Source organism: Aedes aegypti, chromosome 2, assembly GCF_002204515.2.
Source record: "Aedes aegypti strain LVP_AGWG chromosome 2, AaegL5.0 Primary Assembly, whole genome shotgun sequence".
Taxonomy (NCBI): domain Eukaryota; kingdom Metazoa; phylum Arthropoda; class Insecta; order Diptera; family Culicidae; genus Aedes; species Aedes aegypti.
The window spans coordinates 137,889,163-137,904,892 of NC_035108.1; the positions used below are offsets into that span (position 1 = coordinate 137,889,163).

Here is a 15,730-nt window from a genome sequence, read left to right on the forward strand (position 1 = left end):
AGAATTCTTTTAGGAACATTTTCAAGCTTTAGGTAGAGTTTCTCAAAGAAATTTCCCCGGGGATTCATCGAAGTTATGTGCCGTAAATGTATACTGTCCTAGGGGGTTTCACCACAAATATTTGTTGATTTTCTTCATAAAAGTTTGCATAATAGCTTTGACAATTGGAACTTGTTAAGGTTTTTTTTTGTATTTTTTCCAAGCATTTATTTTTGGATTATTGTGGAAATTAAAAACGTCTTGTGATCTTAGGAATCCTCCAAAGATGCATCAGGGGAATTTTTTCAGGACTTCATATCGTCCCCTTAATGCTACAACTAGATAACTCGAAAATCAAAATTTTGGGATGTGCCACTGAAAATATGACCGTTTTACAAGGTGACGGTTAATCGCAGAGGATATGGTTGAAAAATAAACTTAAACTTGTGTATTTTGAATCACACGCTTATGAGCTGTAGGTATTTTACAGATCTAATTAATAAAAATGTTTTGGCATATTGATGTCAAAAATTTCAAATTTCGAGTTATCTAGTTGTAGCATCAAGGGGACGATATATTACTTACTTTAGGTTTTACTATCATTCATCAATAAATATCTCTGAAGAGACCAAAACAACATTTTGAGAATACCACTAACTTCTGTATGCGGTATTGGGGAAAAAAATCCTGGAGAAATCTTTGAGGGTGTTTCTTAATAATGAAAAAAATGTGGAAATCTTTTAACAAAATTCCGATGATTATACTTAGAAAGATTCTAAAAAGACATCCTGCGAAATTAATTATTAGTAGAGGGAGATCCCCCAGGGTCGGACAACACCTCTACTAATAAAACCTTTAGACTTTTCCCAATATGAAATTTTCCAAGACGTTAAATTGACCCGTTACTCAATCAACAAATTGAACCAAGAAAAGTTTCGAACTCCAATTTGCTCACTGTGAAAGAAAAACGAAAGTGATAACCTTCATTGCTTAGTAAACTATTGAAGTTTACCATTTCATGCAAAAAGAAGGCAAAGCTTATTTTTAATTATCGTTTCCCTTGAAATCCATAAATGAAGGTCTTTTGCCCCACCCTGATAAATATCCTAGCTTCACTCATGGGTGCAGCCACCCTGAGGGAAAGCATTCAAATCACCGAAGGAAAACTTTCTCTGATCTGCATGATGCACTGAGTTGCTCTAGAAATAAGGAGTTTCTAAGGAAGAGCAGCAGATGCAGAACAATCCGAAAAAAATATGATAATTCTGGTTGGTTCTGGTTGGAGTTGCATCTACTGATAATATAGTTTGCTAAGCCAATGATGAAACACATTGAGGAGTATCCAATTAGGGAGTGAAATACACTGAATGAATCAAGTGCATCGTTGTTCCACCATTGTGCACCCCAGTTGTTGACTCAAGACATAGGTGTCATGCAATGTGCATTCTCAAGTGTTAACTCTTTGGCGGATAATGTCTCCCTTCAGAGGCCGACTTACCAGGTGAACAAAAAATGTAAAAAATGACAGAGGGTGCAAACCGCAAAGCGTCATTCATGTAAAGTTGTGAAAAGCAAAATTGAGAAGCCCTACCGGAGACTGAGCAAAACTGAGTTGGCCGCTTAGAAAGAAATGCATTCGTCCAGTTACGGTTGGGATGACAATGTAAAATTCTTATTCAGTCCAGTATCATCTCATTGCACGGGTGGAATATTTCGCATGGCATAATGTGAAGTATACGCCTTACTTAAAATGCAACCTGTTTTTGTATAAAACTGGTTTATGCGAAATGTCCATTATGCCAAACGTCCTTATTCGAAATGTTTTGATGCGAAATTGGCCATCTCGGTTCTCCATCACTAAAACAAGTGAATAATTTTCTACGATTCAGACTCAATTCTCGCTCATTGGGCTTTGGTCGTTTAACTATACAAACTATGAATAAATATTTATGGTTAACGATATTTAATTATTTCCAAAAACGAATAATAGGTTAAATATGCTCACAATCGAGTACTATAGGAAAGCGTTATGCTGTTACTCTATTCTTCTTCTTCTTTCTGGCATTACGTCCCAACTGGGACAAAGCCTGCTTCTCAGATTAGTGTTCTTATGAGCACTTCCACAGTTATTAACTGAGAGCTTTCTTTGCCGATTGACCATGTTTGCATGTGTATATCGTGTGGCAGGTACGAAGAAACTCTATGCCCTGGGAACCGAGAAAATTTCCTTTACGAAAAGATCATCGACCAGCGGGATTCGAACCAACAACCCTCAGCATGGTCATGCTGAATAGCTGCGCGTTTATCGCTACGGCTATCTGAGCCCCTGACTGTTACTCTATTATCACTTGTGAAAGTGGTTAAATGGTTTGAAGATTTCATTAATTCTATCAATAATATATACTTTTAATTATGTAAACAATTATTTTAAAATGGTCAAATGAAAAAGTAGGGGAAGCTCCAATTCGGACCATGTTCTAATTTGGACCATCAAGCATAGCTCATTACTGGCGCTACTGTAAAGATCGTGTGTACCGTTTATCTACCCACCATCTGGCTAGGATCTAGCACAGTACATTTCAGTTAATTCGTTTGATTCTTATATAAGTTTGTTGTTTTGAAGTGCTCTAGTGTGCTATCGGTTAGCAATATTTCCAAGCTTCTTTACGTGACAATAATCTTCCAATCTTTCTGTGTTATTTTCTAAACAATCTTCCAAGCCTAAGCTTTTATCTGACCATATGGTTTTGATATGTCATTGCAGTGTTTGTGCTCAACTAGTTTGAACATCTCAAAATGTGTGTTGGTCCAATCCGGACCTTTTGATATGGTTTAATACGGACCGCTTGTTTTTCAACAAGCAGTCAGTCTATTTCATAAGCTCCACCCCGTGAAAACCTTATCGACTTGCTAGAAAATCACAAAAGTTGTAATATTGATGGATGGTGCCTTTGTTTCTGTTGCGTTCGAGTAAAAATCTTCCAAAAATCTAAGGAATGTTTTAAACCACAAAAAAAAAAATCAATAATCCAGCAGCTTTAAAAGCATCTCTCAGCCCACGAGCTTGTTTACTACAGGTGACAGACGACGGAACATCGTCAATCACAAAGTATTATGTAGGCCACATTTAGAATGGTGATCGCTCGAAAGTTCTCACAATCTAACTTCCCAGACAACCAGAATGCACGTATAATGAGATCACCTTTTGCATTATGCGATGTTTATATGTGCATTATTTCACGTATATGATGTCGTGAAAAGGTCTTATGCGTACAAAAGTGGAGTCAATAGACGTGCATATTTTACATTATCATGCAATGCGAGTGTGTAGATTTTATTGCGAAGTAATATGTACTCTCATGCGACTTTATTTATGATAACAAAATTTATTTGACAGCTGCTACGGATTGATCTGACTTACTTTGTACGAGTATACGGGACGAATCAAAATGTACATATGAGCTCATGAAATAGTGTTTTTTTGCGAGAAAACTCATCGATGAAACGATTTCGTCCACCATTTAGTACGAATGTGAAGCAATTTGTATGAGTAAACGACTTTGTTCGTGAACTGTTATGCGACTTCTGGTTTTCTGGGTTGTCGCCTTTCTTGTAGATGGGGCATATTACCCCTTCCTTCCACTCTTCCGGTAGCTGTTCTCTGTTCTGTTTCCCAGATTATGCCCAGCAGCCAGACAAATGGCCAACGTGCACAGCCCTCACTCCGGAAGTATTGGTGATGATAAAGACGTTTTTACGCGCAGCTCGAAAGCGAGTACGACAGCTGCCCAAGCCTCGACGTTAAAATCATCATAGGATATTTAAACCCTCAGGTTGGCCAGGAGAAGGAATTTAGACCGACTATTGGATAGTTCAGCATTCAACGGCTGATAAACGAAAACGGCTAACGATTAATAGCCGCCTCCAAGCATATGGCCATTCGTAGAACCTACTTCCAGCACAGCCTTCTATACCGATAAACCTGGAGATTACCACAGCAGACAGAATAACAAATCGATCACGTTCTGATTGATGGACGGCACTTCTCCGACATTATCGACCTCAGAACCTATCGTGGCGCTAACATAGACTAGCAACCGGATGTCGCAGCGGCATACGCGCAGCACCTCGAGGCTGCATTACCGGAAGAGGGTGAGCTGGATGAAGCCCCTCTTGAGGACTGCTGGAGAACAGTGAAGGCAGCCATCAACAATGCAGCTGACAGCAACGTCGGGTACGTGGGACGGAGTCGACGGAACGATTGGTTCGACGAGGAATGTAGGCAGATTCTGGAGGAGAAGAACGCAGCGCGGGCGGTCATGCTGCAGCAAGGGACTCCACAGAACGTGGAATGTTATGAACGGAAACGGCAACAGCAGACCCGCCTCTTTCGGGAGAAAAAAAAACGCCGCGTGGAGGAGACGGAGTGCAAGGAGATGGAACAGCTGAGCCGGTCTCAAGAAACACGCAAGTTCTATCAGAAGCTCAACGCATCCCATAACAGCTTCGTGCTGCGATCCGAGATGTGCAGGGATAAGGATGGGAGCATTTTGACGGACGAGCGTGAGGTGATCGAAAGGTGGAAGCAGCATTCCAACGAGCACCTGAATGGCGCTGCCTGTGCAATGAAAGTCAAGACAACGCAGGAAATGCCTTCGTCAGTACTGCGGAGGATGGAAACCAACCAGCCCCCACTTTGAGGGAGGTTAAGGATGCCATTCACCAGCTCAAGAACAACAAAGCTGCTGGTAAGGATGGTATCGGAGCTGAACTCAAAAAGATCGACTCGAAGAAGCTGGCCATTTGTCTGCACCGGCTGATACGCACAATCTGGGAAACGGAACAGCTACCGGAGGAGTGGAAGGAAGGGGTAATATGTCCCATCTACAAGAAAGGCGACAAGTTACATTGTGAGAACTTTCGAGCGATCACCATTATAAATGCGGCCTACAAAGTATTATCCCAGATCATCTTCCGTCGACTGTCACCTGTAGTAAACGAGTTCGTGGGAAGTTATCAAGCCGGCTTCGTTGTCGGCCGATCGACAACGGACCAGATCTATACTGTACGGCAAATCCTCCAAAAATGTCGTGAATACCAGGTCCCAACGCATCATCTTTTCATCGATTTCAAGGCGGCATACGATAGTATCGACCGCGTAGAGCTATGGAAAATCATGAACGAGATCAGCTTTCCCGGGAAGCTCAAGAGACTGTTAAGAGTGACGATGGAGGGTGTGCAAAATTGTGTAAAGGTCTCAGGCGAACATTCCAGTTCGTTTGGATCCCGCCGGGGACAACGACAAGGTGATGGACTTTCGTGCCTGTTGTTCAATATTGCAGTAGAAGGTGTTATGCGGAGAGCCAGGCTTGACAGCCGGGGTACGATTTTTACGAGATCCAGTCAATTTGTTTGCTTCGCGGATGATATGGACCTGTACACCCGCCTGAAACGCGAGGCAACAAAAGTTGGACTGGTGGTGAATGCGTCCAAGACAAAGTACATGCTAGCTGATGGAGCCGAGCGCGACAGGGCTCGCCTAGGTAGCAGTGTTACGATAGACGGGGATACGTTCTAGGTGGTCGACGAGTTCGTCTACCTTGGATCCTTGCTGACGGCTGACAATAACGTTAGCCGTGAAATACGAAGGCGCATCATCAGAGGAAGTCGGGCCTACTATGGCCCCCACAAGAAGCTGCGGTCAAGACAGATTCACGCCCGCACCAAATGTACCATGTATTGTGGCGTGAAATTGTTGATTCAGTGTTATCTGTTTAGATGTTAACTAAATAAATGAATGAAATGAAGTGTGTAAACTTATTTCAGTTATTGGATATAGAAGCATGAAAGCTCACCAATTGATAATCCGTCGTCGACAGGATAGCTCCAAATTACTTTCAAATTCTTCACACATCAACACGACTATCGACTACAGGATCAATGAATAACAAAACTAGCTTGCTCGTACAACAGAAGCATTATTTAGAAGTATAATTTGAAGAGCAAATACCACTTTCAGTTTCAGAAAATTTAGACGAAAAATAAACACATGACAAAGTGAATTACTGAAGTGCCCAAGTAGTTTTTTACCCTATTTCACGATGGAGACCCATGCCAGTAGGATCGATTCCGAAACCCCAGCTGCAAATATTTTTGTTGGACCATAGATTTAACGGACAATTTCAGAGAGTTCTGGTGAGTTTGTTCCAATCTGTAACCTTTGCCCAAAGAGTATCCATATACTTGCCAGTACGTCTGTCAAACGTATCCTATGGTCTTTCCCATTTTATTAACATTCCACAGTAGCCCGTTACACCTATGAGAGGTTGTAGAGTTCTCCGTATATCTCTTAAGTAAGTGTTTTTTTAGCATTCTCAAGGACATGGCCAGGATAGCACTCGACTATTGGATGATGCGTCAAAATTGTCTTAGAGTTAGAGGCTAGTCTCACATCTTTAATTTTGGTAACGAACTAAAAGAAGGTAACTCTCATACAACGTTCTAGGACTTAATAATTTTTGAAAATTTCTTAATTCTTATGTTAACCCCTGTATCGGCAGCTTCATATTTTACCGCAAAATTCAAATACAAAAATATTGAAAAACAAAAAAGTTATAACGATTTGAATATTTATTTTGCGGTAAAAAATGAAGCTGCCGGTAGAGGGGTTAATGGTAATATATGTTTAGGGACAATTATAAAAAACTTCTTATTTATAAATTAAGTCGTAAAAGTTACAAATCCTTTTAGATATTCGATATAACTGAATTTCAAACGTTACTTACTTCACCATGATCCTGCTCGCAAGTACGTTTATCTCTACTGCTATTTGAACAGATGAATGTAACTGTAAATTTAAAAAGTTTGAAAAACTAATCTTTCACATCTTCTTTACCATCCTTACTATACAAAAAAATGTTCTGTGAAATTTTCAGCTTTCCAAGTGATGATTTAAAGATGACCCAAACACGATATAGGTTTTGTGGAAATTACTATGGAAAATTTTTTGATGAAAATGTTTGCTATTACACTGTTCGACAAAAAAAGTCGATATGAATGCACAGAGACCGGACACCCCGGGCTTGAAAGTATAAAAATTAACAAAAATAATGACGTTTTCAGAATGTTCGTGTCTGCCCCAGGTCATTTTTGAAATATACTTGAACTTTTTGCATATTTTATTTAAAAATCTAATCTAATCAATAAACCGACACAGTGTTTTATATTCAGGACAGGGGAATTCATGTGCCATATAATGTTTTCAACTTTAAATACAATATGAAGAGTTGTAATAAGATTTGCAGGGAGCCCTCCCCCCTTTTTTGTACCCTCCCCATTTTTAAAGTATCGCAAATGATGGAATATTTGATATACAGGGGGTTGTCAAAATAACTGGGACAGGCAAAAATTGGGCCAACTTTGGAATGCTGTAACTTTGACAAATATTGACCGATTTCAATTCTTTAAGAAGTAATGGACGGGTCAACTAATCTAGTTTTTAGGTGCATCCACGGAGATGAACTATGACCACCGGATACCGGTGATAATCCGGATTTCCGGAAGCATGTCTTATGCAGTAAAATTATGACGTGTTTTTAGCAAAGGTCTCGGCTAAAAAATCAAAATTTTACTACACATGAAGATAGAAGATCTAATTCTGAAGCGATTGGTGTGCCAAGTACTAATATTGGTCCAGAAACAACCAATATATGGCCATTTCCCCGCAATCGGTGCCGGTAGTGGATCCGAATTGGGATCAAACAATTTATTCACTCAAAATATGTCGCGCAATATTGTTTTCTCCCTAGCTTATCATAAAATACCCTATTATAAGTTGAAAATGAGTCTTGTACAGATTTGACCACTCATGGCGCCGCCCAGTGCCCCGGGGGAACCTTGCATAGGGGACATTTCGATTTCGACACCAAAGCATATCATGCGACGGCTCATTCTTCATGTCTTGTCGTAAATAGGGCAACTGTAGACTCAAAATGGATAGTTGACTACAGTGACTACTTCCGGGACCACCGGATGTTCCAGAGGGAACCTGTAATTAGGGACAATTGATATTGAACTCCAATACATATCGTGCGACAGTTCATTTTTCATGTCTCGTGCTAAATAGGGCTATTGTGGACCTTAAGTGGATATTTGACTACAGTGGCCACTTTTGTGACCACCGGATATCCCTGAGGGAGGCTGTGATTTCTTCAATGACAGATTCCTCCGGGAAATTTCGGTGGTCCCAAAAGTGATAGGTTCCTTAGGGAACTATAGGATGTCCCCAAAGTGGCCATTCTAGTTAAATATCCATTTTCGGTCTAAAGTTGACCTATTCATGACTAAACATGAAGAATGAGCCGTTGCACGATGAGTATTGGAGCTCAATTCCAATTGTCCCTAATCATAGGTTCCCTAAGGGACACCCGGTAGTCCCAAAAGTGGCCAATTCAATTAAATTCCCATTTTGAGTCTACAGTTATTTTATTTACGACAAGGCATGAAGAAAGAGCCGTCGCATGATATGTTTTGGTGTAAAAACAGAAATGTCCCCAATGACAAGTTCCTCCGGGAAATTCCGGTAGTCCCAAAATTGGCCACTGTAGTCAATTATCCATTTTAGGTCTACATTAGCCCTATTTAGCACGAGACATGAAAAATGAACTGTCGCACGATATGTATTGGAGTTCAATTTCAATTGTCCCTAATTATAGGTTCCCTCGGGGACATCCGGTGGTCCCGGAAGTAGTCACTGTAGTCAACTATCCATTTTGAGTCTACAGTTGCCCTATTTACGACAAGACATGAAGAACGAGCCGTCGCATGATATGCTTTGGTGTCAAAATCGAAAAGAATTAAAATCGGTCAATTTTTGTCAAAGTTACAGCATTCCAAAGTTGGCCCAATTTTTGCCTGTCCCAGTTATTTTGACAACCCCCTGTATATCAAATATTCCATCATTTGCGATACTTTAAAAATGAGGAGGGTACAAAAAAAGGGGGAGGGCTCCCTGCAAATCTTATTACAACTCTTCATATTGTATTTAAAGTTGAAAACATTATATGGTACATGAATTCCCCTGTCCTGAATATAAAACACTGTGTCGGTTTATTGATTAGATTAGATTTTTAAATAAAAAATGCAAAAAGTTCAAGTATATTTTAAAAATGACCTGGGGCAGACACGAACATTCTGAAAACGCCATTATTTTTGTTTATTTTTATACTTTCAAGCCCGGGGTGTCCGGTCTCTGTGCATTCATATCGACTTTTTTTGTCGAACAGTGTTATTTAGCTTAATATGGAATTATAGTGCTGCAAACATCTACAAAAATCCCAACCAAAATTAGCTCAAAAGGCTTCTCCCCAGCAACACACATGTTATAATTGTGTATTATCGACTGATATATGACCAAAACTGGTCATATTAGAGTTGATAATACACAATTATAACATGTGTGTTACTCGGGCTGTTTCTTTAAGCAACATCGTTCATTAAGGTTTCAAAAAATGAGGTGCATGATTGGGTTGCACCTACATTACAGTACTAGCGTGTATAGATTTTTGTTTTCTAAATTTCTCCATAGTCATTTTTATACAAACCTACATTGTCTTTGGGTCACTTTAATCTCATCTCCGAAAAAGCTGAAAATTTCACATGACATTATTTCCATGGCAAGGATGGTAACAAAGATATGGAAGATTGGATTTTAAAACAATTTAATATTTTGAACCGCCCTAATGTAACAGTGCCAATGATTGACTTTCAGATTGCAGCAAATTGTACAATGATAATTTTCAGCTACGTTTAAGAATGTTGATAAGAGTTAGTCATTACCAAGCAGTGGTACATGAAATGAATAGGACAGGTTGGGCATGCCCTACGCTCAAAAATATCTGGATAGAACAGTTAAAGAATTGTCCTACCCATGAAACAAATGAAGTAACATCATTCCTACAGGATATCTAAAACCTGATGTAGATATTCTTGGATAAATGGCCATGAGCATTCCTGAAAGTATTTCTTGACAAATCACTGGAATATGCATGACGAATTATCGAGAGATTTCTGAAGAAGCGTTAAAATAATTCATGGATTAACCCAAGACCGATGGCATCTTGTACTGAATATACGTGCTTTAAACAAAGCTCGCTTGTTACAAACAGCACGAGCGTAGAGCTGCTGGCGATGACCGCTGATGTTCTTGATTTTTCAAAACATTCCAGACAGAATCTGTTGACGATCTGTTGATTAGTTCATACAGAACTACCGAGTCACACTGTGTAGAAGTTCTTGGCTGAATTGTTGTAAACAGTTCTGCAAGACATTCCTTTATCAATTCCTGGAGAATGATAAGATCATATTTCCCATGATTCATTAAAATGGAATACATGTGGGAGAAATTTTGGAAGAAATATTGGCGGAAACATCTAAAATACTTGAAGATATTCCGACGAAATATTTTGAGGAGTTTCTGCCTGTTGACTCATTTACCACTAATCTTCAGCTTCCCAAACAATTTTGCAATTATCTCGGAAGTTTCTAGCTTTGGTGATATCAAGTTTGTGCAATATTAAGTTTGCGCCACTATGAATTGCAAGTTGATATCAGTTTCAACAAATCTTTCAATGATCTTTCAGTTGCACTAAGGACACATAAAAATAAATACTCTCTACAAGTCGTTTTTTTCCATAACTCCATGTCTGCACTAGTCATAGTCATGTGTAAGGTAATTTTTCTCAATAACTTGAAATCTATTTAGAACTTGGGGAAGCATGCACTGCTTCTTGTTTGGCAGTGAATAAAGTCTTGCAAGTTTAAATAAAAGTAGAAAAACATGAGTATAAAAATATCGATTTCCAGTAAAAAAAAGCATGATATTTTTCATAATCCTATCAACAAAATAATATTGCTTTCTTAAAGAAGTGATCATAACAGTATTGGAAATACAGAAATTTGTTCCTTTGTTTTTGGATTTTTGTATGTGTCAGTGTGTTTTATAACTCGATAATTCTATAAGTCGATGGTCCCTTGAATCAATGGCGCAACCAAGGCGGGGTTTTGGGGGTCAAAGACCCCCCCCCCCCAAGACCCGAAAAAAATGTATGGCTCATCATGTATACTATGGAGGAGTAATTTTGGTTGGTTCGTATTAACGCTCTGAGTTTCAGTGGTTTCAGCAGTCTTATTCTTCTACTGTGTTTTTCTTTTAATACTTAGACCCCTGAAGGTTTTTTATAGTAACAAATTCAGATGCAAATTCATACTATAAAACAATACTGAACAGAAAATAATTTACATGAGTCTATGCATGCTATAAAACGTTTGAATTTTACTGTGCACCCTGTTTTCAAGTTTCAAGAAAGAGCGAGACAGCACTAATACACGGCGCACAGTAAAAGTCAAAAGAACTAAAAAATTTATGGCACGTACAAAGGCGCATTGGTCGTTTTCCATACAAATTGGTCGAGTTTGGAGGGTTGGATCTCGGCTTCTAGTACTTGGATTGACCTAAAATTTGCATTCTAACTTGAAAAATACATTGTTTAGCCAGAAATTCTTAGCTTCTCAAAATCAATCTTCAAAGTAATAATAAATCTCTAATTTTGACGAAAATGGAAGCAAATAAATTACATTTTAATTCACTCTTTTGCTAAATTGATCAATAAATCAAACATGATTTAAGAATAGTATTGTTCAGTAAAATCTATTGTTTTCAAATTGAATCTAAGTGGAAGTAGAGTCATTTTTTCACAAAATGCAAAACTTACGATAATTAACAAAAATTGTGTATGAAATATCATGCATTTTCTGCTCAGTAAATTGTAGTAAAAATTCCAAATAGCTCACTAGTAGCCGAGACCCAGCTTGGAACTTGACCATTTTGTATGCAAAACGGCTAATGCGTAATCTATTCTGTTCAGTGTGGTCTTCTTCTTTCTGACGTTACGTCCCAACTGGGACAAAGCCTGCTTCTTACACACTTAAAATAAATCGCAGTATCCTGTGAAATAAATCACCGAAATTGAACTGTAAACAGTAAAAATACAGATTTTCCTGTGAAATCTACTATTCTACCGACAAAATCCGTGAAATCAGCTATTTTACCGGAGAAAATCGGTGAATTATACTATTTTACCGGAAAAAATCCGTGAAACAAACCATTTTACTGTAACCCTGTGAAATACTAACGAACAGTTCGGTAAAAGCATTATTTTCACCGAACTTCTGTAAAATCGTGTGACAACCGCTCTGGCAGGCATGAGCTTCCTTTTGTTTCAGTTTTTGCACACCTCTTACAAGCAGTGTAAGCTGGCTTAGTGGTAGCAAGCCTGCTTCCTGATCGGCAGGTCGGGAGTTCGATTCCCGGTTGAACCATTTTCTTGTTTTTCTTTATGATTGTGTTCATCGGTTTTACAGATTGTTCGGTGATTTTTCACCGAACTTTCAGCTGTTGAGATTACGGTGAAATTTCACCGTAATCCGTAATTTTTTTTAAGTGTGTAGATTATTGTTCTTATGAGCACTTCCACAGTTATTAACTGAGAGCTTTCTTTGCCGATCGACCATTTTTGCATGTGTAAATCGTGTGGCAGGTATGAAGATACTTCTATGCCCTGGGAATCGAGAAAATTTCCTTTACGAAAAGATCCTCGACCAGTGGGATTCGAACCCACGACCCTCATCATGGTAATGCCGAATAGCTGCGCGTTTACCGCTACGGCTATCTGGGCCCGTGACCAGTGCGGTCAGGCTAACGAAATTGTTTTGCTTTTTTCTGATAACCAAACTGAAGCATTTGTGTGAGAAGTTGATTAACCATTAAAATATAATTGGATTTCTTCAACATCCAAATCAAAATAAATCTTTCAATTGGCTCAGTATTTTGCCAATTTTTAGGACCTTCAGAGCACATAAATTCTCGGGTAAGCGATTCTTCAGTTTTCATAGATTACTGAGAATGGTATATTTCTTGGATTGCAAATTCTGTAACATTGGACAATTATGTTTCCACATTCAATAATTCATAGCAATTCATAGCATTTGCGCCTCACGAACAACACATATGAATGGCGATTTAACGGTATCATGCAATTGTATTTTAATCTTGTTCAATTTACAATTACTATGCATGTGAAAAACATGTATATAATTTCTTCAACCTTTTTTTTGTTCGAACTCACCTTCCCAAAAAGCATTATTTTCAAGATATCAAAACCCCCCGCAGAACCAAATCTTGGTTGCGCTACTGCCTTGAATATCGAGTAATGGAAAATTTCTTTCAGTAATCTAAGTTAAACTTCCTTGGGAATCGTTATTTCACAATTATGCGAAGAATCAAAAGAAAATAGAAAGACAGATTCGTAACATTTTGATTTTTGAATAAGGATATTGTAGAAAAAAAAAACCGTTCGTTTCGCAGTTTGTTCTAGTTTTTGTCAAACCTAAGTGAACTGGTCTGGAAAAGGATATGGAAAAATTTGAAATTAAAATAATTTTTTATCAAATATTATTAAGTTGATCTAACCAATGATCTTGAAGCATTCTCAGTCTTGTGTTACTTAATGACAGGCATGAAAGCAATCACTTACAATTTGCTGCTAAGAATTCTATAAATTTGAGGAATTTGCTGGACTTTTTTGGACATAAAGATTTTTCAACGTTTGTCTCAACCATGGTTGCAAAATAAAGGATGGGTATTCGACAAATGCATTTGAAATAAAATATGATGATTCAAGCTCCAGGCAAAATAACGCTAATTTCATACCATGATTATTTCATAACGTAACCCGTAAACTCAACCCTCGGTGGGAAAATCTTTAGAACAAATAAACAAATCGGAGCGAGAGAGGGAATTATAAAACCAAAGCAAAATACTGCACCTTAATTGGATTTGCTCCAATGATTCCAGTAGACCGTGAGTCTTGTTTCACCACTCTACTACGATAGGCAAATGGTGCCTCGTTTTTTCTTCTTTTTTTTCCTCTAATCCGAAGCCACTTTCATCCGCGAACGGTTCCGATTCGCTTTCCCGGCACGTTTCAGTCCAGCCAATTCCCCACCAATAACAACGAAAGGGGCAACTATGTCAACCGAACCTTTCCCCCCTTTCTGCTCACCATGGACGGTTTTACGGCGCTGCTTCCGGACGACACGCTGGGGTTGTTATGGTTTTTCCTTTCCAGCTGAGATTTTTTCTTCAAACATCAATAAATGCACACATAATCACTACACAACAATAACAATAATATCACCGACTAGCCACGAAAATGCCTTCACACAAAAGAGCTTCCACTAAGGGGGAAGGGAGCTTGCATGGGTGGTTCACTAACACTAGTCACGTTGTCGACGTCGGCGTCGCTGCTGCCTGTGAGGTCCTTTGCAGTGGCGAGCAAGAGCAAATTTTCTATAACGGTTAGAAGGGGAGCCGAGAGCAAGGTTCTGTTGATATTTCACTTTCACACATCCAAACAATGGGGATATCGAGTTTTGCGTATTCACGGACACAAACAGATCCTAATATGCAAGACGTTGAACGGACGAGGCGCGGTAAGATACGAGAGAACCCGAGAGCGAATAGAACTCGCCCAACACCTCACGTTGATTTTGATAACACTGGTACTGCACTAAACGTCGACGGTTTGTGAGCAAAGTGGGTGTTTTCTCTACTCTCGTTCGCTCCTGAAAAAGCTCCAACTCTCGGATTTTTCACGTTTTTAAAGTTTATGTTCACAAGCTTCCTTCCTTCCTGATACTACAGGCAGACTCTGTTGTTCAACTCCATCACAGCTGCTGAAAGTGGGTTTCACTACAAGCGGGTGAGAGTGCGGATCCTGAAGAACGAGAGTGCGCCCCACTTTGATGGGAGTGAAACGTTTTTTCACCGCAAACTCGGTTTACGAACTGAAAAGTTTGAATTATTTTCCGAGTTGAATCCTCTTGTGTTTGATTCTTTGATTAATCTGGATAGATACAACAATTATTTGGACAGTGGAACGGATTAAACTGCACTCACATGACAAATCGATGCACTTTTTGTATTTTGTAACACAACACGAACGTAACTTTAGTGGATGCTATTTGTAACACGGATCACCAGCAAAACCAGACTAACCACGAGAGAGAGCCTTACGGTTTACCAGGCGAGAACTAACTTCGGTTCGCATACAGTGACGGAAGCACACAAGAGGGGCTAATTATGTCGAGTTGAAGATAGAGCAATCGAATCTTCGATGAATTATACACTCCATATTGTAATATATGCTTCCAAACTTGTTCAACGTATTTCCCAAAAGAATTTGAACCACTTCCATCCAAAACTTCCCGATATAAAAGCGATTAAACAGACAACAGCTAATCACGTCAACACAACACTGCACAATCCCACTTCCTGTTACGTCAATGCCAAGAGAGAGAGCGATGGGCCGGGAGTAGGGTAGGCACAACAGATGCGCAAAAATATCGCACCTTCTACAGAGCCTGCCGTAGGAATTGCGCACCACAAGCACCATCACCACCATCGTTCACCATCGCATTGCCTGAGCGTCGTCGACGTCCCGTTTTACTCTTGTGTAGGGGATTTCAATTAGTTAGGGCGACGGAGCAGACTAGAATACAAACAGACGTCATTCAATATCGTTCGATAGGTTGATTAGAAAAGTTCAGCGATATTTGATAAAGATTGGACTTCAAAAGTCTAGAAAGGAACTGGGTAGAATTTTCATTTTGTGATATCTTAAGGCTAAGTAGC

General features: G+C 39.2%; 1 protein-coding gene across 2 annotated transcripts in view; it reads right to left on the bottom strand.

The window, feature by feature from the left end:
- The window catches only part of LOC5567324 (semaphorin-2A), a 418,406-nt gene extending 403,042 nt beyond the window's left edge, over positions 1-15,364 (bottom strand). The window contains exon 1 of one of the 2 annotated variants that reach the window (XM_021842536.1): positions 14,100-15,364. In XM_021842536.1, coding sequence (XP_021698228.1) covers positions 14,100-14,102 — 3 coding nt within the window. In that variant the 5' untranslated portion in view covers positions 14,103-15,364. Of the gene's footprint in view, positions 1-13,862 lie in introns of both variants that reach the window. The other variant, XM_021842537.1, reaches the window with a different exon arrangement.
- Positions 15,365-15,730: the final 366 nt, after the last annotated feature.